This window comes from Schistocerca gregaria, chromosome 4, assembly GCF_023897955.1.
Source record: "Schistocerca gregaria isolate iqSchGreg1 chromosome 4, iqSchGreg1.2, whole genome shotgun sequence".
Taxonomy (NCBI): domain Eukaryota; kingdom Metazoa; phylum Arthropoda; class Insecta; order Orthoptera; family Acrididae; genus Schistocerca; species Schistocerca gregaria.
Window position 1 is genome coordinate 490,839,998 of NC_064923.1, and position 22,449 is coordinate 490,862,446.

The 22,449-nt window shown below is 39.7% G+C and overlaps 1 protein-coding gene across 1 annotated transcript in view; it reads right to left on the reverse strand.

Moving 5' to 3' along the window:
• Positions 1 to 7,428: 7,428 nt before the first annotated feature.
• The window catches only part of LOC126267779 (uncharacterized), a 185,794-nt gene continuing 170,773 nt past the window's right edge, over positions 7,429 to 22,449 (reverse strand). Inside the window, exon 7 of the mRNA XM_049973083.1 lies at positions 7,429 to 7,627. Within this exon, the coding sequence (XP_049829040.1) occupies positions 7,587 to 7,627 (41 nt within the window). The 3' untranslated portion in view covers positions 7,429 to 7,586. The remainder of the gene's footprint in view (positions 7,628 to 22,449) is intronic.

Sequence of the window (22,449 nt, forward strand, 5' to 3'; positions counted from 1 at the left end):
TCTACCAACTGAGCTACCCAAGCACGACTCACGCCTCGTCCTCACAGCTGTACTTCTGGCAGTACTTCGTCTCCTACCTTCCAAACTTTACAGAAGCTCTCCTGCGAACCTTACAGAACTAGCACTCCTGAAAGAAAGGATATTGCGGAGACATGGCTTAGCCACAGCCTGGGTGATGTTTCCAGAATGAGATTTTCACTCTGCAGCGGAGCTCTCCTGGCAGGAAGGTAGGAGACGGGGTACTGGCAGAAGTAAAGCTGTGAGGATGGGGCGTGAGTCGTGCTTGGGTAGCTTAGTTGGTAGAGCACTTGCCCGCGAAAGGCAAAGGTCCAGAGTTCGAGTCTCGGCCTGGCACACAGCTTTAATCTGCCACGAAGTTTATTACAACCTGATATTTACAACTTCTGTATGCTACTATTTGGATACATTAAGAGACTTCACAGGTGGCAAAGCATTTGACCACCTTAAGAGAGTAAGTGACGAGGCACCTTTGACAAAACTAGAGAATGCTCTTAGCACCCCAACATGAACCAAAAATGAGTTTAATATTATAGTCCTCTGAGGTGGGATTTAACTAATATTAAGCTGATTGTAAAATATCTTTTACCATATGAGAAAATCGTTAGGGGAAAGATTCCATTCTCATGTACAGAATTTTCACACTAAGGATGATACTGTAGCAATATAAAAATGCATGTAAGATCCAATTTCTTCTGTCTTAAAAAATAGTTCACATAAAAGGAAGGAATGTGCATTTTGCTTGAGGGATTTGAGGAGTGGACAACAACATCGCCCTCCAGATTGGATAAAGTGGATTTTTTAAACTGGGAAGAGTCTATGCCACGGGTGGAATTGCATTCAGAAATATACATCCAAGCCATGCCTGCTTGTCTCGCAATGTCCCATGGCCAGTGGAAGGTGTAGTCACGACGAGGCTTCGCCTACCTGGAAGTTATGGCTTACTCTAATGCTACTTGCAGGTGCAAAGAAAGGTTCCAGCTAGTTTGCTCTTGACTGCAGCAGTGAGGGCAAGTCTCAGCAGAGGTGTTTGTAACAGCCTCTGAATGGCTGAATAGCTAACTAACCAGTATGCTGGTTGAGTGGCGGTGGAAGTGGATGCATGTGTTGTATGTATCCTCCCATTTTTATGTGGATATTTGAGTAGCTTGAATACGCCGACTCTTTGAACTGGACGGTTTTTCCACCTGATCAGCTGAAACCTGGGCAGTCACAGTGATAGTTTCTATGGCCTCTACGGTTATAGTATGGCTGGCATGTGGATACCGAGAGACCAGCAAACAAATCCCAGCACGATCGACATGCGTCCAGGGTTTAGTCCTCTCTTGGGTGGCGCAACTACAGCTTCTAGCACTCCTGGAGTTGGCAGGTGGTGCACACTATGGAAAGTGACAAACAGGCTGCCAGCACTCTAGAGTGACAGAGACTGAAAGCAAGTCTGGAACTTCCTGAGCAAAGGAATGCAGCCACCTGATGCTTTGTTTGGGGACAGCGAGAAGGAATGGAGGTCCCTTGGATGAGTAGGCATACAAAAAATAGGACTGATAATGACACATCCAGCTCTCCATGGCGGGTGGCTGCTTGCTCACCCCTAACAGGGTTTCTCTGCATGGCATGGAAGATGGAGGCCTCACGTATGCAAGGTCTCAGGGAAGTTCTGCCAGCTGCTGCATGATGGTTCTAGTGCAGACACTGCTGTGCACAATTGTGGAACATGCCATTAGCCCACAGATTTCCGCAGTGAATCGAGCTATCAGTGCTCGGCACTCCATCCAGAGTCGGCGGTACCTGGCCAGCTGGCATGTGGGCAACCCCAAATGGCAGCACTTCATTCTGTTTATTGGTGCTTACAGTTATTAAGCCAGGAAAAGTGGGGACAGTGGATCCAGGCGTGAACTCTATGCAAGTGGGTGAGGGGAGGAACCCAGTCTCCCGCAAACTGATTAAACAAAAAAATGTAAATTGAATTGAACAATATATTATGTCAGCTGACATTGATTTGAATTTTGTGTCATGAGATTCTTCCTTCCCAGCAGCTCACCACAGATTGAGTCTTTTTCCCACTACTTTCCACATAGGGAGGGAAGGGGGGAAATTGGTGAGGGGAGGGGAGGGCTGGGGGATTTTCCAGGAGGAGAAAGAGGCTCAGAACAGAACTGGGGAGGAGTGATAAAAAAGTCCCTTTTCCCAGAAGAGTGTTGGAGAAGGAGGAGGGGGAGGGGGAGTTTCACAGAAGGTTGGATTATCCCCAGGGGGTCATAAACCACATAGCAGAACAATAGGTAAAGGAGAAGGGAGGGGTGATTGAAGTGATAAGTTTAATTAATAAGCATTTCAACTTGATAAACGTGTGTCAGAATTTCCATCACCCCACTACTCCTCTCATGTAGCAAAAATTTAATTATAATGACGCTATATATGTTTCACTAACTATATACGAAAGTTCTCAAGCAGTCTGTCTAAATACAGCTGCAAAAACAGAATATGAAGGAAAGTCTGTCAAAAGAATGTGATTAGTCGATATGTTTTTGGCATAAAGACATATACTACAGCTAGTGTACTAGAGTGCATAACTAGGAAATATGCTCAACTGTTTGGAATATTTCTTTCTTATTTCCCTTTAATATAGTCATTCTACTATTCATTGCAAAAATCAAAGCGTTTCCCATGTAATTTGAGATGGAGAAGGATTGGGGCACGCAGTTTGAGGGTGCTTTATAATACAACGGTATTTCAGTAATTAACTGAATTGTTTAAAAGAAGTGAACACTACCATAAAATTTTAAGTAAGATATTCACAACGTTAAGAAAACACATCTTACTTCTTACAGATAATTCCACCCATGAACATTGGATAAACGAATTGGAAGCCTGATCATAAACATGTAAATTAAGACAGCTCAGGTTCTCTTGGGGTTTCAGGGAGCTACAGTAAGGACGAGATAAAAAACACCCAAATTCACTCGTATGTCGGTTCACCAGAAAAACGACAGCTATCCCACTTTCACCTCACATTTTCAGAATTCATGGAGCTACAGTAAGGACGAGCTAGAAAACAACCAAATTCACTCATATATCGCTTTATACAGAAAAACTACAGCTATTTTTCTTTCATCTCACATTTTTAGAATTCAGACAGTAATTGACAGCCACATAGCTGTGCCACAGGCACACAATGAACACCCAAGTTCGATTACAAGTTGTGAAACCAGATACTGATATTGTCCTTACATACATATAGGTTCACTATAAGGCACCCAATAACCAAATTGTTTGCATGGATCCAAAATTTTGGAGCTGAGAATACGAGTGGAAATTGAACACAAAAACACACTAAGTCTATTAAGTTCAGAAGCACGAAAATTCTAAGAAATTCAATATACATGGATCAGATTTCAGTAGTTATGGACTACACAGTGAAGGAGGTGGTTATGAACTAGCGTGGTACTGGGGAGCACATGAACAGATTGGACAGCAATTTTTCACTGGCTCCAAAAAAATTGAAAAAATGTAAATAATGGATGTTTACGCCGCACACAGATATTCAGCCGAATCTATATAATCTTAACTGTCCTTTAAGCAACACACGTAAGTTCTAATAGTGTACCGAGGGACATGTGGGTGGCTAATGCGCAAATTACGTTAGAGGAAAAATCCAAAACTAAGCAAATAATGGAAATTCGTGCCATAAACGGGTATTCATTAGATTCTACACACGAAGATCTGTCATTTAATCAACACAATTAAACTCACAAATGCACCAGAGAATTACAATGACTAAAAAAACCAGAAAGAATCAAATTGTTGGAATTCATATCATTTGTAGGTTGTAGGTTTTCATTGGTATCTACACACTATGTCTATTTTTTATGGTACACAGCACTTGATGAAGCTAAGGCTAAGGCATTTGCTACTACAGTACTGCTATCTCAAATACTCCTCCACATTTTAAATAACACAAGTATTTCAGTAAAATTGGCAGATAAGAATAAATTGTTGGAACCACTACTGTATCATCTTAGCTTAGAGAAAAACATAAGCGATCCAGTTTAAACATCTCAATACATTTGTTCCTTTCTACCAGTGGGTGGCAGAACCTAGTCGCACATTCTTACAGTCCACACATTAAAGACCGAGTGTCTGTTAGGCAAGCTACCTGCAGTCATCAGCCAATCCTGCCGAGAGGCAAACATTCCTTTAGCACAGACAGAGTACCAACCACATTCTTTGGGATGGTTTGTCCCAACCTGCACCCTGTCTCTGTTCGAAAAATTCTCTGCTTTCTACGATCTGCTACAACCCATGCAGTTGGGTAATAAATACTTAGCTGCAACTTTACAAGCTCTGACCATGCAGAACCAACTTCGGGCACATTCATGCACGCATTAAATCATACACAGACATACACATGGGGAAAAATAGGTACAAAGCGGGCTGTGAGGAAATAAATAAACAACAAGAATTGCTCAAAGAGAGACGGTGTGATTGCAGTTCAGCGAGAAAAAGAATAAACTGACAGAGAAAGATACACTGCTTTCACGTTAAGACATGAAGAACTCTTAACACTCATTTAACTGGTAATTGAGCAACAAACAAATAAGATACTTAAAAACTCGCTTAACCATAATGAAACAACTATATTTCATCACGCGTCTTTCAGAGTCTTTCGCAAACTAAAACTTTTGTGGATGGCAAGCTCACAATCTTTGGCCCCATTCAAACTTGCGCGAAAACGTTGACTCAAATTACATGATTTATTTTGCGATGCGGTCAAAACGTAGTGATGAATGTCATCATCATCTTCTTCTAAGAATGGGTGTACCGGTAATAATACTCAAGTGGTTAATGTCAAGCCCCAGTATCTCACTGACTGCAGTCTTCAAATTATCTCTTTTTTTGAACCTGGGCGCCGGGCGATTCCATTTGTTTGTTCTGTCTCACTCTCTAAAGGGCCGACCTCGTTAGTTGACTGTCACCTGGCAATCTGCACACTTCGAGCATTCTCGTTGCCATCTCTATGTTAAACAGCATTTAGCCGTAGTTTTGCAAACCATAGGTACAAGTAAAGTTTCCAATATTGATGCACAGGTGGGGTATGCAATGTCACCAATGTGGTGTCGGAAGACACAAACGAGGAAAATAAAATCTCATTAGAACGTGTGCTTGAGAGCCCTGCAGCAGCCGTTAATTATGCCAACTGCACAGTAAATGGAATAAACAACGAATGGGGAAACATAGCCATAAACACTTTCTAAGGCTTCACTTCAGAAAAGTTATGGAGGGAGAAAAAACAATTATATATAAGAAATGTGAAAGAGAAAGTTTTCTGAGTACTGACATGATTTCCACGCGGCGAATAATATTTACTTTACATTGTCACTATCACAGGAAGTAACAATGCCTGCCGCACTTAATGTTTTACTCCTTTTTTGTTTTATGAGATTTCCTTCTGGCAACATATGTTGAGAATTGCACCTCTTTGGTTGGCCCATTGGTATGTGACTTTCTTTTTTGGTACTCTAGCAAAAAACTATTCATGTTGAATGTCTATATTCGTCGCTTTATTGGTACGGTAGTACTGATACAACTTCTCAATGCAACCGCTTAAAGACTCGATAGCTGTAGCTACCCTACCTCATGGTGGGCCTCCACAATGGAGCCCTCACCACTACTGTTGACCCCTCTTACACCGTTTGTGCTGGCATACGCCAAGTTATTTTTTGCATACTCTACCTTCTGCCGTTATTGAGGCAAACACATAATACAATCGCTGAAGAACTTCTGTCATTTCTAGGTGAAAAACTGTAAAAGTTATTTTCAAAGGCCTCTTTTTAAGTCACCTTCACAGCATTCACAGAGGTATGTAGAGATGAAAATTGAAGGAAACCCGACAGTAAGAGATCGGGTCTATAAGGAAGAAGCATCGACTCCAAATATAAATTCTCTTTATTTTGGAGAAGTCATCCAAAACGTGTGGTATGGTTGACTGAGCAGCATCTTTCTGGCTCATTTGTCCTAACTGATGAATGTAATCAGTGTAATCTTGCTGGTCGTTGGCACCATAAGTTTGGATGAAACGTTTGAGCTTGTAGAGGACAGGTAGCTTTGAAACCCCCATAACAGCACCAGCAGCACGTTTCTTCTGTGAACCCTCTCTTTGCCGCTCGTCATTAGCACTTTCAAAAACTGTGAAATTTCATTGAGTTACAGCTATTTTTCATAGACAGATTTTCAGTCTATTGTCAGATCAAATGAAATCAAACTGTTTCTATAAATCTTTACTTAAATGGTTTAAAATCGTGTTGCGATAGAGTTCCTTGCTGGTGTCGCCGCTACTGATGTGCCAGGGTTGTTCCACTTTTCTCTTTGTTTTATCATCTTCCTATGCTTTTGCCTTTTTTTATATCAAAATATTCAGATGGAAAACGTTTTAGTCAGATTTGTACCTCATGTACTAATATCACCACACGTTGAAAATAATTACAAGCGGTTGATGGTAGTCTAGACTTCTTCCATTCCTTTTTTTGCAACAAGTTTCAAAATTTTCTGCCTTTCCTCCCAAATTCATGCCTTTGAATGACTACATTGTGTTGCGGTAATGATAGATGAGAATAATATTGTATTTCACGTATTATACGGTCACAAAGCCATCTACTGCAGTATACGAACCAACTTTCTCTCCATCCCTTGATATTACTTCTTCCTTTCCTTCATTAAGTTAGAATAATTTTAATTCGTATATGTAAGATTATGTCTTTTAAAATTATTTCGTTTGCACACATAGCTATAAAAGCCTATGTATAATGTATCTAATTTTCTCTTCTCAAATAAAGCTATTCTTTCCAATAATCCCAACGTTTCTCTCACAAAATTTTATGTTAAATCAACGTCTAACAATGCTAACTAGCAAAGCGAAAAAGCTGCTGGGTTTTCACTATTCTTTATTCAACATTTTTGAAATGTAAGTTGAATACGTATGCCATCAACAAGATATTCAGATTTTGATAAGGTGGCCCACTGCCCTGCTCTAGCAGCGTGTCGATGTTCATATCAAACCAAGTATACTGTAAACTAGCTTTCAGTTAATAGCACGAACTGGTTTCCAGAAGTACCACAAAAATAAAATTCTCGGTGATATCAACTCAACAATTATGGTAACTGTGAAATATTCTGTTTTTTTAACGAATATTATTATACTGATAACATTTGATTCATTTGTGTTGTTTTCTTATAACCGACTACACTTAGATTAATGAGATTCAGCTACATTCAAGTTAGACATAAAGTTGTTCGAAAATGTTGGGGTTCTTGAATTACTTGATAGATTGATACCCAAAATAAGTAGTTGTTAGAAATATAAAAACATGCATGATATTATCTTGTACAACAGATTTTTAATTATATTGGTATAACATTGCTCATGTTTTGTGTGGAATACAGTCAGTTCCAAGTCAAAGTCTATTTTGAGACATTTACACTGATTATAACTGCACAGGTATTTTTCACTGCAAGTTATAGCACAGCCTGTCATTTTATGATGCGAAGACAATGAAGTATTCTTCATCTTGTTAATTTTGTCGTTTTTCCTTAGCACCACCTGGATAGCCTGCTAAAAAGAGATTGAGTTTAGGCACACATTTTACATATTTAAAACTAAAAGGCTGCGTTTAAAGAGCAATAACAATCGGCTTCAAACTAACCACTGGGCAAAAATTTACATAAAAATATTCTACGAAAAATGTACTGATGAGTCGTCCATCTGAAGTGAAAATGGCATTGAAGGAAGTGACGAAATTGGTTACGTGAAATGGTCTGTGTGTATGTGTGTGTGTGTGTGTGTGTGTGTGTGTGTGTGCGTGTGTGTGTGTGTGCGTGCGTGCTTGCGCGAGGGAGAAGGAGAGAGAGGTAGAAGGAGAGAAAGGGAGAAGGAGAGAGAGGGAGAAGGAGAGAGAGAGAGAGAGAGAGAGAGATTCTGTTCATAATTATCATAGGACATTAATTAGTCACTCTATTTACAGATAGTTAAGAAACATACACTCCTGGAAATGGAAAAAAGAACACATTGACACCGGTGTGTCAGACCCACCATACTTGCTCCGGACACTGCGAGAGGGCTGTACAAGCAATGATCACACGCACGGCACAGCGGACATACCAGGAACCGCGGTGTTGGCCGTCGAATGGCGCTAGCTGCGCACCATTTGTGCACCGCCGCCGTCAGTGTCAGCCAGTTTGCAGTGGCATACGGAGCTCCATCGCAGTCTTTAACACTGGTAGCATGCCGCGACAGCGTGGACGTGAACCGTATGTGCAGTTGACGGACTTTGAGCGAGGGCGTATAGTGGGCATGCGGGAGGCCAGGTGGACGTACCGCCGAATTGCTCAACACGTGGCGCGTGAGGTCTCCACAGTACATCGATGTTGTCGCCAGTGGTCGGCGGAAGGTGCATGTGCCCGTCGACCTGGGACCGGACCGCAGCGACGCACGGATGCACGCCAAGACCGTAGGATCCTACGCAGTGCCGTAGGGGACCGCACCGCCACTTCCCAGCAAATTAGGGTCACTGTTGCTCCTGGGGTATCGGCGAGGACCATTCGCAACCGTCTCCATGAAGCTGGGCTACGGTCCCGCACACCGTTAGGCCGTCTTCCGCTCACGCCCCAACATCGTGCAGCCCGCCTCCAGTGGTGTCGCGACAGGCGTGAATGGAGGGACGAATGGAGACGTGTCGTCTTCAGCGATGAGAGTCGCTTCTGCCTTGGTGCCAATGATGGTCGTATGCGTGTTTGGCGCCGTGCAGGTGAGCGCCACAATCAGGACTGCATATGACCGAGGCACACACTGCCAACACCCGGCATCATGGTGTGGGGAGCGATCTCCTACACTGGCCGTACACCTCTGGTGATCGTCGAGGGGACACTGAATAGTGCACGGTACATCCAAACCGTCATCGAACCCATCGTTCTACCATTCCTAGACCGGCAAGGGAACTTGCTGATCCAACAGGACAATGCACGTCCGCATGTATCCCGTGCCACCCAACGTGCTCTAGAAGGTGTAAGTCAACTACCCTGGCCAGCAAGATCTCCGGATCTGTCCCCCATTGAGCATGTTTGGGACTGGATGAAGCGTCGTCTCACGCGGTCTGCACGTCCAGCACGAACGCTGGTCCAACTGAGACGCCAGGTGGAAATGGCATGGCAAGCCGTTCCACAGGACTACATCCAGCATCTCTACGATAGTCTCCATGGGAGAATAGCAGCCTGCATTGCTGCGAAAGGTGGATATACACTGTACTAGTGCCGACATTGTGCATGCTCTGTTGCCTGTGTCTATGTGCCTGTGGTTCTGTCAGTGTGATCATGTGATGTATCTGACCCCAGGAATGTGTCAATAAAGTTTCCCCTTCCTGGGACAATGAATTCACGGTGTTCTTATTTCAATTTCCAGGAGTGTATTTATTATTGATACATACAATTTTTTCTGCTCTCTTCATGTTATCTGTCAACAGTATGGTACAAAATGATCAGAGGGAAAAATGTACGAACATTAAACGCTAATTTTAATGCACTGGTGACTGTTGAAGATGTACGAATCATGAGTTACGCATATAATAGTGAAAGACGCATATGCAAATGCTATCTGCTCATCATTATCGACTACTTGTTTCTACACTGTACTTTTAGTACTTCGCCAGTGTTACAATCACAAACAAGTTAGAGTGTAATTATAGTAAAATCTTTTCTTACATTTCCAGATTTTACGTTTTCCCACCATTTACGTTATTTTCTGTTGTTTCCTCGTAAGTCTTATTCTCTCGATTAATTGTATTCCTGCCATTTAAAATTTCGTATTGGTAACATTTCCCACAATTTGCGCTTTTGAACTACTACCACACGCTTCTGTATAGATTTTCAAAACGATGTATGTGGAAATGTCATCGCCCCCCCCCCCCCCATGTGCGCAAACTGTAGGATAATGTAAGCAGTCCTATAATATAAAACTGTACAGTCTGTTTCAGAATCTATATGATTTTGGGGTCTAAGGGAAATAAAGCTCTATTTTTAGGAGCTCTTTCAAAATATTTCGTCTCTTGAATGCACTCTAAAATGCAATAAATCATTAAAGACAGCATTTGAATTTGTTTTTCCTCTTACAAGCAAGCCATGTAATCACAAAACAACACGCAAAAACAATTTATTACAAATTAGTGTGATCAGTTTGTATTTCACACGCTCCTCATTGACGGTTTCCTCCCCACTTTTGATCTGTTTGTCGTAACAGTAACGAAATTACATGACTTTTCAGCTGCAACTTTATGCTATTTGGAATTCGGATACATTTTTGCAGATTCTTAAAACTTGTTGAAACTGGTTAATGGATGGCTTATGTATGCGCCATGATGACTTTCATGCGTTATACGTGGTCAGAAAAGGACACACAACTTACGAAGTGTGTCTTTAACTGCTTGAGAAAAGACCGACCACAAATGTAATTGCAGACAGTCCAATCTAAATGTTCTCTTTACATCGTCTACGTCAGTCTTCAAATTATGATTTTGTCAGGTTGCCAATGCTACAATAAAATCTTACACTTTAGGGAACCGTCAACCTCCTCTTTTTCAATGTAATTTCCAACACCGGGAATACTGATTAGCAGACTACAATCCTCTTCATCACCGACCTTGAGACCAGCGTAGGAACGGGCTAGGCGCACATTTACGCCATCTCTACAAATACTGGGATTTTTAATAGAGATATCTGAATTTGACTCCCCGTTTTCTTATATATTATTTAACTGCAGGTATTGCATTTTTCGATTCCTTCACTTTCATTTTCTGTTGTCATTCATTTAAGAGATACAAAAAGCTTACGAATATCTGCCATTTTTGCACTCAATTCACTATGCACACAGTGTACAAAAATCTAACCACATGCATGCACTGCTGTTCACTTACTAAAACATTGTTGACTATGGAAAAATTTATAAATAACTTCACTTAGTGTCGAGAACACCCTCACGCCGTACCGATAAGTTACGTTTGGTGACAGCATATCAAAGAGACGTTCATGTTCAAATGTGTTGCTTATTTGTAGTAATGATTATAAAATTAGTTAAATTAAGGCTGTTGTACAACAGTTACTCAATGAGTGTCATCTACTGGTATAGATCGCACTGGCTGACAAGTTACTACTGCTGACAATTATCGATGAGCGGCCCCACAGTAGAAATCAGCACCCCCTACAGCAAATAAAAAGAACTGTAAGACAATATGCTACTTTAAATTAGCGCCAGCCAGTTGTTACCGTTATTTCAATTCTGATGGAGTAAGATTTGTCGAATGTGTTTGGGTATGCAACTGATTTGTTACACCAATATAGGTCTGCCATCACTTACATCGTCGACGTCGAACAAAGACTCCGGAAACCCCGAACATATTGGTGAAATCGGATTCTTTTCCCAGACACCGACAGTCTCTCGACGCTTAGTTGCTCCCGATAACCACTGTTCTGCGGGTAGCGCAATATTGATAAGGGAACTGTTTCTTCGTTTGTCTTTCTGTGCTGACAACGGCAGCGTGCGCACACATCATACCGACCACAAACTGTGATGGAAATAAGGGCATGACGAGTTGAAAAATATAAATGAAACAAACTTACATAACCCGGTTTACTGCAGTATCGAAATACAGTAGTTCTGAAGAAAAAGAGCCTTCACTCGGATTCTGATCAACCTCTCTTCGCTCTAGTACCAGCACTGAAAGCAGTAAAGTAAACCTATTAGCCGAAAGTAACGTAAACACCAAAAACCGAAAGAAAATATCCTATACTTCCTAATGGAAGCATTCTAAAGCCAAAGTCCTTCAAATACAGGCCAAGATTACTTCTCCTTACAATCAAAAAATGGCATCACCTAGGAGTACTAAGCCACCATGTCATAACTGTTCTCAAAACAGTATTTCGAAGTTCACAGAAGATGACAATTCAAAACATTTTTCGCCACATTTTACACTGGTAGACTACAAGATTAAGAATGCAAACCAAATGGAGACCCAAGATACGCTATAAAGCCGTGGGTTTGAACTTCGTTTTTGGCATGCGTGGAATGGATGACATGTGGCTGGGGAATATTCTTTGGACGAATGAGGCATATTTTACTCTATGCGGTGCCTTGAATGCACAGAACTGTCACATATGCTGTTCTACTCTGCCACATGTTCAGCAGGAACGTCCACTGCACTCAGTTGATGTGCATATGTGGTGTGGTTTCACTATCTCCTTCATTCTCGGTTGGTTTTTCTTTGAAGAGATGACATCCCACGGGCCTGTTAGGTATACAGTGACATCTGCAGTTATAAGAACATCACTATACAGCACATGATTCCAACTTTGCAAGAACGCAATTCTGTCCACACCATTATTTTCACGCAAGCACCGCATATCGCATGCCAGGTGAAAGATTTGCTTCGAGAAACCTTGGGTAATGGCCGCAGCATCTCACGGCAATTTCAACATGTGTGGCATTCAGATGCACTGACTTAAATCCATATGACTTCTGGTTGTGAGGATATCTGAAAGATCGTGTCTATCAGTAATGTATCTGGACTCTTCCTCATTACCGAGCGAGGTGGCGCAGTGGTTAGCACACTGGACTCTCATTCGGGAGGACAACGGTACAATCCCGTCTCCGGCCATCCTGATTTAGGTTTTGCATGATTTCCCTAAATCGTTTCAGGCAAATGCCGGGATGGTTCCTTTGAAAGGGCACGGCCGATTTCCTTCCCAATCCTTCCCTAACCCGAGCTTGCGCTCCGTCTCTAATGACCTCGTTGTCGACGGGACGTTAAACACTAACCACCACCACCATCTTCCTCATTCAAAGGATAGCATACGACGACATATCACTCTGATCACACTGGATATGCTGTTAGTAACTGTCGACCATATCGTATTATGAATGCTCCATGTTGCTGAGTCAGGAGACCAAACTGAACACATGTTGTGGCGTGTGAACATATCCTAATGAATGTGCCAGAACCACTGTTACATGTTTCATCATTACTGCCATTTTCCTGCACTCACACCACATTCTGCCATACTTTCACCTGATGGCACAATGTGGAACCGATTTTTTTATCAGCATACACCACAAGCGCACCAATTAATGACAATACCTACGATATTTCAGTGTCCAGCGATATACACATGCTGCACTGCTGCACTTTGAACACTGTCCATTTAACTGTAACCAACATCTTGGGCCCTCGTTACTAGGCTCAGTGTTGTTTAGCTTCACTTCAGCTGGTAATCAATGTTTCCAATGCAGAAAAGTCATTGGCAAGACTTAAATTGCTCATGGGTAGGTTAACTACTACAGAAAGTCCATACCAAAGGCAGCCTAAATTATTTATGCCCTGAATCAGCTACAAAAAATGTGTCAAATTTATAAAGTTCAACACTTGCCAGGAGGCAGTTACATATCTAAAAGAGTACCTTAAAACTGCTCCCTAGACACCAAAAGTCACACTGAGAAATGCTCCTTCATGCTTACAATGCATAAACTGTATTATCCAATTTTTTTGGTATATCACAAACACTGAAATAGTACGAGGAATCCCATAATATTAGCATAGTCAAAAGTGAGGTGGAGGCTTCGGCGGTTGTACAAAAAACACACTTGTATGGGACCAGGTTTCATTTATTGATTGGCCATATTTTGCTTACTGCCCATTTGGCCCCATCTCGAAGTACTCAAAGAAAATAATGCAACAATGAGCCTCATAATCTAGTTATTATAACAAAGTGATCAATTACTCGCCAAACACACAAATGGTCAATACGAATGTTGTATCCTGCCTTCCAGCAAGCCTTGATTTAAGTTGTGAACATCACAAACCAACACGTTTTGTACTTTATGACAATCTGAGGCACACCATCAACTTACTGATCCCATCTAAAGTAACCACAGAAATCGTGTAGGACTCACTACTTCTAAAGGTGGTGCCACTGGTGTACTGGGTATGACTGCAGCATACTGAAAGGTACAATCCCAGCATACTGATTGTTTTGTTTTTCTCCTGATGGCGTCGTCTAAATATAACTGATGGTGTCCTATTGCAAAAGCCAAAGAAAGTATAATGTCTGGACTTAATTATATCCATTCATCGACTCCATATTCACGAGCTGCTCAAAGATAATACACTGAGGGATGATGTACAGCAGGATGTCAACCAGACTGGTATCGAAGTCATCACAGACTAAACGATTCAGTCCTGCCGCACAAGCAAATAAAAAAAACCCTATTATATGAGAGAGATCGTTCAAAGATTTCACCATTCTATTTCAAGGGGTAATATGTATCATAGCTGCGGATTTCCATGTTCTCTGTGCTCTCTGACATTTTCAAAAGAACAGACACCATGAATTCTTATGTAGTGGCTGATGATGGATATTCTTTCAAAATTCTGTACATAGCACAGATGTTTATGAACAATGCCAGCACAATAATCCATGTGTTGGTTATCAGATCCCAAAAGAGTGGTCTCAGACAGTGTCCACCAGTTTGCCTCATATCTGTTCGGAAACTACTGCCAAAATATTTAGTTAGCGATGTGACCGCCACTCACTTCCACAGAACATGTAATTCACAGGCAGAGTACTTGGCTAGGACTTAAAAATGGCAGAGGCACAAGAACAGTGGAGTCATCATCTAAGGAAGCGGTAACCAGCTTCCTGGCGACATATCACTCGGTTCCTGTCAATGGGCACTGTCTGGCTGAAATTCTCTGCATATACAAAGCATGTAAAGTCATTGACATAAACCTGGCGGCTGGCTGGCTGCTATATGGAGTCCGTGTCGTTCACCTAAGGCTTGTAATTACATCAATATCAGAACAGTTTATGCTTCAGAGTTTCCTAACTCTGCAGTGGTCACTGACCACTGGCCACCGTCTTGCCTGGCGACCATGGCACAGTGCCCTTCGGCATGTTTCTGCTCTCACACTGTTAGCACAAAATTGTTTCTTATTGTAGTCTGATTATCTACGATAAATAAATTCAATAAACCGAGTCAACACCATGTAGTCACGCAAGATGTTCAGGTTGCCATGGATGTATATGTCAAGGGCCATTTTTTTATTTGAAGTTCTACTATATATATTTAAGTTAAATATTCAATTTTGCATGACTGAATCTTACAAAAGTTCTTTAAGCATTAAAAACAGAGTCGCAAATGGAAAACGTCTAACATTCGCTACATCAATTTCACTTTGACTATAACTGAGTAGTGCAGGAAACAGAGGCAGCTCTAAACATTTGTAGCATGCGTGGGGTGAGGAGACTATCGGACAAATCACTTCACAACGTGATCTAATTTCAAGAAAGATCGTTCTGGCATGAATGATTTTCCACCATTAGGAAGTCTCGATATTGTCATACGCAATGATCTGTGTCATATGCATTCAATAGGACAGGTTCAGAATCTGGGTGCGCATGCACTGATTCGAAACAACAAAAATTTTAACTTGAACTTCACCAGTTCGCTAACTGAGCATTTCGATGTAACATTCTTATTGGTGACGAGTTGTGATTTCTTTACGTTAATTTCTTAAGAAGAATTTAATGGCTCAGCTCTAAAAAAAATACATCTTCTTTAATAACTGCAATATGAACAGAATATATTTTGCATCTAGTGAAACAAAAATTGTTTTCTGCAGAACAATATCCTTTCTGGGGGTGTTTCCATTGCAGCTGGCATTTTTACCAATAACTCAGACACCTTTCATAGCAGCATTAGAAAAAGACTAACAAAATTGCATGATTTGCCACTACTAGATGATAACGCAGTCTACTGATTACACAAATGAAACTGTCCAGGAGTTTGGTTGGGAGATCATCCCACATGCTCTTATTCGCCTGATCTTGGGCCCTCCAACGTTTACCCTCTCATTCCTTATCAAACAACCACCAAGAAGATACATTTCCGGACAAAAATGCATTTCAAACCTGGCTCGACGATATCTTCAGCTCTGGACATATAGGTTTCTCCTGGTGTGTAGTTAGTAATCTATCCGAGCATTACCACAATGTTTCATGTAATGTTGGAGAATATATTACTGAATATTAATATCTCACTTATGTTTACTGTCGTGTACAATTAACTAATGGAAACCGCAATTAACATATGTCCTGCACATGTACAAATTAATTGTAACTTAACACTATTATCCTACGACGAAAGTGTATTTTAATGAAACATAAGACTTTTGCAACACGAGCATGCCTAAACAGTCAAAACGTAGTGCTTCAGACTTAAAATGGACTGTGTTAACTACTGTCCTGTCTCTTACTTAAGTGATACGAAAAATGTGACAGTTGCAGTAGATGCATAAAGAAACCCAGTTAAGGAATTATTCAGTGCCACAGTTTTACAAATAAAATTGTCTGATCACAAAAACAAGATTTCCTTTGGCAGAAGCAGAAAAAGGCACTTTCACGTCTGCAGTATAATAACTGATTCGTCCTTAAACTGGGGGTTACTAGAAGAAGCAAGAGGGCTTATGATGAAGAAGTTTTCTTATGATTTCTTTACTGAATGTAGATCTAGATGATGGAAGCTATATCACAGAAGAGGTAAAAAAAATTGCCTCTACCGAGACTGGAAACAAGACCCAGTGCAGTCATAACTTCAAAGTGCGATTCCATAGCCTCAGATATGGCAAAGAGCTGCAGCGTTTGTCTCTCCCGTCCTGCCCCAACGGTAGTTACGGAACACAAATCGCAATATAAGAGAAATGAATAGTTGAAATTTCCATGTGGAACGATGTCTCTGGACTCAAACCAATAAAGTGACATAGCATTGTCAAATTTTAAGTGAAAATCATTCAGATTATTCAGTAGAAATGACAACAAAATACCAAGTGGCTTTAGCATGAAATTTCTGTGCCACCTAGGAAGTGACAGTCTCACAGTTTCCAAATAAATTCTACATTTTTGCAAAGTTTCATGTATACTACCAGCAGGAAGACTTCGTTTCATCAACCACTGCTTTCACATGGCTGTGTGGGACTGAATGCAGCTTGCATCTGAAAGATGTACCCACTGAGAGAAAGAATAGCAAAACTATATAAGTCAAAGACTTTTATTCCCTTCCCTGTAACTAGTTTTAGGGATTAGAATGTACTTACTAACAATATTTAGGTGCGTCAACCGTGTACTAAGCATCATAAATCAGTAACTGTCTCAATTATTTTCTTTTCTGTGTCTCTAGTGTACAGAAAATTGGATAACTAATTCAGCAAACACGATTCATATTTTTAGAGTGGTTATACTATAAACATTTCGAATAGTCAACACACCTTGTGATGACTATAGACTTAGAAAATGTTTTTCTTAAGACTGTGATCATTTGGACTGTCCTTAAACAGAGGAATACAACTGAAAAGGCAAAGACGCTGTATTGATTGCAAAACATGAACATCCAGTAAAGGACTTTGTAAGCTACGAATTACATAAAGATCCGAATCAAGAAAGACCGAAATAGTGGGATCAAAAGCCAGTGTGAAAATAAATCCAGTGAATGTATGCAGTGCAAGTTCGATTCCATCTTCTGTTAACATGAAATGAGAACACTAAATGTCCCACAAGGAACCCTAGATGCTGACATTAAAGTCTAGAATACGTTATCCTTAAGGAAAACTGTCATTCAATCTATAAATACAGAAAGAACGAGTATCACCTAGTTGCAAAGATTACTGCTGATGTTTTGTAAATAAAAGCGAATAGTGTGTATGTTGCAGAGATTTCCAACTTCAAGTATATTTAAGACTACCCGAACTTACAGTAGGTTCACCAAGCTAAACATGGTCCTAATTATTTGTGCAGTGCTCTGTAGTTGGTGCAGGTTGTTATTAATCTAGTCCCTGATGGTTTCATACAAACGACTCCTCTAGACTACCACAATATTCATATGAGATTTATTGAGGTGCAATGTGAGCAACACAAATTGGCAGATGGTCCTAGTATTTGCTGACTATCAATACACTGCTGATGCATGACGCCAAATTACCACTAAATCAGATTACAGCCCAAAGTTAATTTCTGCCTGTGAAAGAATTGCTCAACAGTGAGTGAACAGCATCAAGACTCTGACGCCCCAAACAAAAAACAGACCAGTTATATGGCAATTATTTACAGCAAAATGTCCTTAGGTTGCGTCTTGCTGCCAATGACTGAAAGTGCTTCGCAGAAGATTGTCACCACATTATGGAAATGATAAACAAGTGTTACAGTTTACCATACCATTGTTCTCGGTCATCCCCCCTCTCCCCTAGGGATGACTCATAAATTATGACAATGGATATAGATTTATGAGGCTTCTTGTTGTCAGTTTTCCTGACTGCATAGTCTGCTGTTCATCTACACACACATCTGCTATGCAGTTCACAGTTAAGTGTCTGGCAGACGGTTCATCGAGCCACCTTCAAGGTATTTCTCTACCACTCCACTCCTGAAGAGAACACTGGAAAAATGTACACTTAAATCATTCTATGTGAGCTGTGATTCCTCTTATTTAATTATTATGATCATTTCTCCCTACAAAGATGCGAGTCAACAAAATATTTTCACATTCAGAGGAGAAAACTGTTCACTGAAATTTTGTGAAAAGATCCTTTGTTTCAATGATCGCTACCCCAAACAGTGTCATATCTGTGACACTCTCTCCCTTGTTTCGTGATAATACAAAATGAGATGACCTTCATTGAACCTTGTCAATGTTCTCCTTCAATCCTATCTGCTGCGGATCCCATACCATGTAGCAAAATTACAGAAGAGGATGGACGAATGTAATGTAGGCAGTCTCTTTAGTAGAGTTCAGAGCTGTTGCTCTGAAGATGAATCCTCAAGGCAAGTATGAATATTCAGTATTTCCACTCTTCCAACTCCATCATAAAAAAATAGCGAAAATTAATAATAACGTAGCAATAATTAGTAAAGTCTGGGATACATGATCAGTCATATTATAATAACTCAATCATCGTCTTTCCTAGGTCTCAAGTTAGCGTTCTATTTACGTTTATTTTTATGAACATCTGGTCGCGCCTTAGAAGCCCTGTGAACTTGCTACAGCTCTATGCATCTTCTGTATAATTTAAACTTAAGACTCGCAAATCCAAGCAACAATATTTACACTTTAACAATATGTAGTAACTGTAACACACTCTTTGACTAATCTCGATCAGGCAAATTTCCTGATTGAATTTTAATTTGGCTATCAAACTATTTACAGGCGTTTAGTAGACAAAACACTGGGTACTGCAGTTAGCAACAAAGTATTCACCACACTCCACTGCTTACCTTGAATTATCACTTTAAAAATTTATGTTTCCCATTAAACGTAGTGACTGCAGTCACCTCAGGAACAGGAAATGTGACTAAACTCATCTTGAGCAATTCCTCTTGAAATTCAGCTCTACTACTTAATAGGAAGAAAATAAAATCTGTTTGTTTAACTTGGAACATTTATTCAGTTTATGGTTTTATAAAGTTAACCAACTCTTATAACCAGAATGAAACTAACAAGATATTTATTAACTTCCTTTTTTATTGCAAAACTTTTAAGAAACTGGTTATAGCTGATATTTGTCATTTAATACTGTCAATAGATTCTTGAAACTTTATGAAAGTGCTTTGATGCAAATGAATTTTACCAAAGTATTCCAACAGAGTAACGCATCAAAGATATCTAAATCATTGTTTCTGCTGTTACACTCACTCAGAATTCATAAAATTTAATGTAGGAATTAAAAAAATTGACATGGGTAGTTGAAATTTAGCATTCAAAGGCTATAGAAATTATATGTCCATATAATGATAAAAACAAACTTACTCATGGTACATGTCTCTTCTTCTACAAGAACAACAAATAAATTGTTTGTAGCCTTGCTTTGTTATGAGCAGTGCAGTTGAGGATATGGTGCAAAAAACACTTGAAAATTCTTTTTGTCTCCGATTAACATGACATTCCAATGGCATCATAATGGCTGCTCTCTCTTATGTGATGTATAATATTATAGTGTCAGCAGCAGTGCTGCAAAATGGTTTGCGACTTATCTAACTAACAAGAAAGCATGGGTCATGAAATACCTGTGCAGTAAGCAGTCAGTCTTCATTTGGTTGGGAATTAATTACAGGTGGTGTTCCTCATGGTTCCGTCTTGGGTCCATTTCTTTTTCTTGTGTACTTTAATATTCTCTCATCTGTTAAATTGCCAGATGCTAAGTTTGTTTTGTTTGCCGATGATACAAACACTGCAATAAGTAGCGAGTCAAATATAGATTTAAAAAAAGCTGCTAATCAAATTCTCACTGACATTAATGAATGGTTTAAGGCTAATTCAGTGTCATTAAAGTTTGAAAAGACCCACTATATGCAGTTCAGAACCTGTATGAGATTTCCTTCCAGCACGTGTATAACATATGAAGACGTGCAGATCAAAGAGGTTGACAGTATTAAATTCCTGGCATTATAACTCTATAACAAATTCAGTTGGGAAGGGCATACCCCAGAATTGCTTAAGCACCTAAACAAGTCTGTATTTGCAGCAAGATGTAAGAGACATAAATATAAAAAAACTTGCATACTTTGGTTACTTTCGTTATATTATGTCATACGTGATCATACCGAGCAAAAGTTTCGTGTGCAAAAACGTGTAATAAGAATCACTTATGGTGTAAATTCAAGAACATCATGTAGAAATCTGTTCGAGGAACTTTGTATTCTAACAGCAGCTTCTCAGTATATTTATTCTGTAATGAAATTTGTTGCACATAATATATCTGTATTTCCAACCAATATCTCAATACATAGTATCAGTACTAGGAATAATAACCATCTACTTAAAGACCTAAAATCACTAACCTTGGTCCAAAAAGGGGTCTAATATTCAGAAGCACAGATTTACAATAATTTGCCAGCCACTATTAAAAACTTGGCTTCATATAAATCACAGTTTAAACAGAGTTTGAAATATTTTTTGATAGGCAACTCCTCCTGCTCTATAGAAAATATCTTAATTTAAGTTATGCTTTTACCTAAGCAACAGCAAATCCTGTCTCTTCGTTGCCACATATAACACTCTTACTAAAATTTAGTTTAGTTTCCAAATAAAGTACACTGTGGGAGGGTAGTCTATTAGGCCAGCTTAAGTAAAAATGTCTGTTAGATTTCAGTTTCGGCAGCACTTTCGACAACATTCAGGATTAGGTATTTTGTATATGATAAAGTTATTAATAGTGCATTACAATGTTTTATTCTGACAGTGTATTAATTCTGTAAATATTAGCTGTTCCAGTTTAGTGTATTGTATTCACCTATTTTGGCACCCTCCTTATAACCCTACCACTACTACTGTAAGTTATGCTTTTACCTAAGCAACAGCAAATCCTGTCTCTTCGTTGCCACATATAACACTCTTACTAAAATTTAGTTTAGTTTCCAAATAAAATACACTGTGGGAGGGTAGTCCGGCTAATAGGAAAAGCTAACCAATACAGTTACCCGTTTTACTGGATTTGACTGTGTGTTGTGTCTAATGGATAAGTAAATGGCACTACTCACTTCTTTTCCTAAGATCTTACCCAGCGTTTAGATAGAAGTGCGGTATAAATAATATTATACTGAAGCTGAGACAACTCAGTTCCACATTCACTTAGTAGTTTAAAGCATGTACTAATGGTCGCCAGCCTGTCGAGGCAATGAAACATTGGAGTATTGGAAAAGCAGAAATATGAATTTTGCCTACTTTCCCATTACTGTTTAAGTTGCTTCTTCAAATAAATATTACTCCACTTAAACAATGTTGGACTACACCCTTACACATTACGTTTTTAAAAGAGAAAAAGCCCAGTAGATAACTCCAAGGAAGCCAAAAAATCTGGCCATTGGTGTCCTTTAGAAAAGCACTATCTGTAATAAAACTTAAATACTAAGATACTAAACCCCACACTTTTTACACTGAACATTTCACTTCAAGAAAACCTTTTTCTTACTGGAATTTACTTTCAAAAGCTATTAATCTTCGAACTAATTCAATATAGTCATGTAACAGATTCTAGTAACATGTCTGCTACATTCTGATTGAATATTACATAAGCAAACTTTTACTATAACACTTTGCAATAGTTAAGAAAATGCAAAAGCAATTTAAATGGTGCCTCTTTATATTAACTGGGCACTTCATAAGCCCATAAAACAGGATACCCGGATTAATCAAACACCAGGAAGGAACTCTATGTAGATGTGTGATTAGGATGAAGTAACAGGATGAACCAGTTTCTTTAAAGTTCAAGAATGATTATTAAAACACAGTTTAAATTAATGGTTCATGTCGTACAAAACTAAAAATACAAAAAAATCTTATCTGGTGGCTGT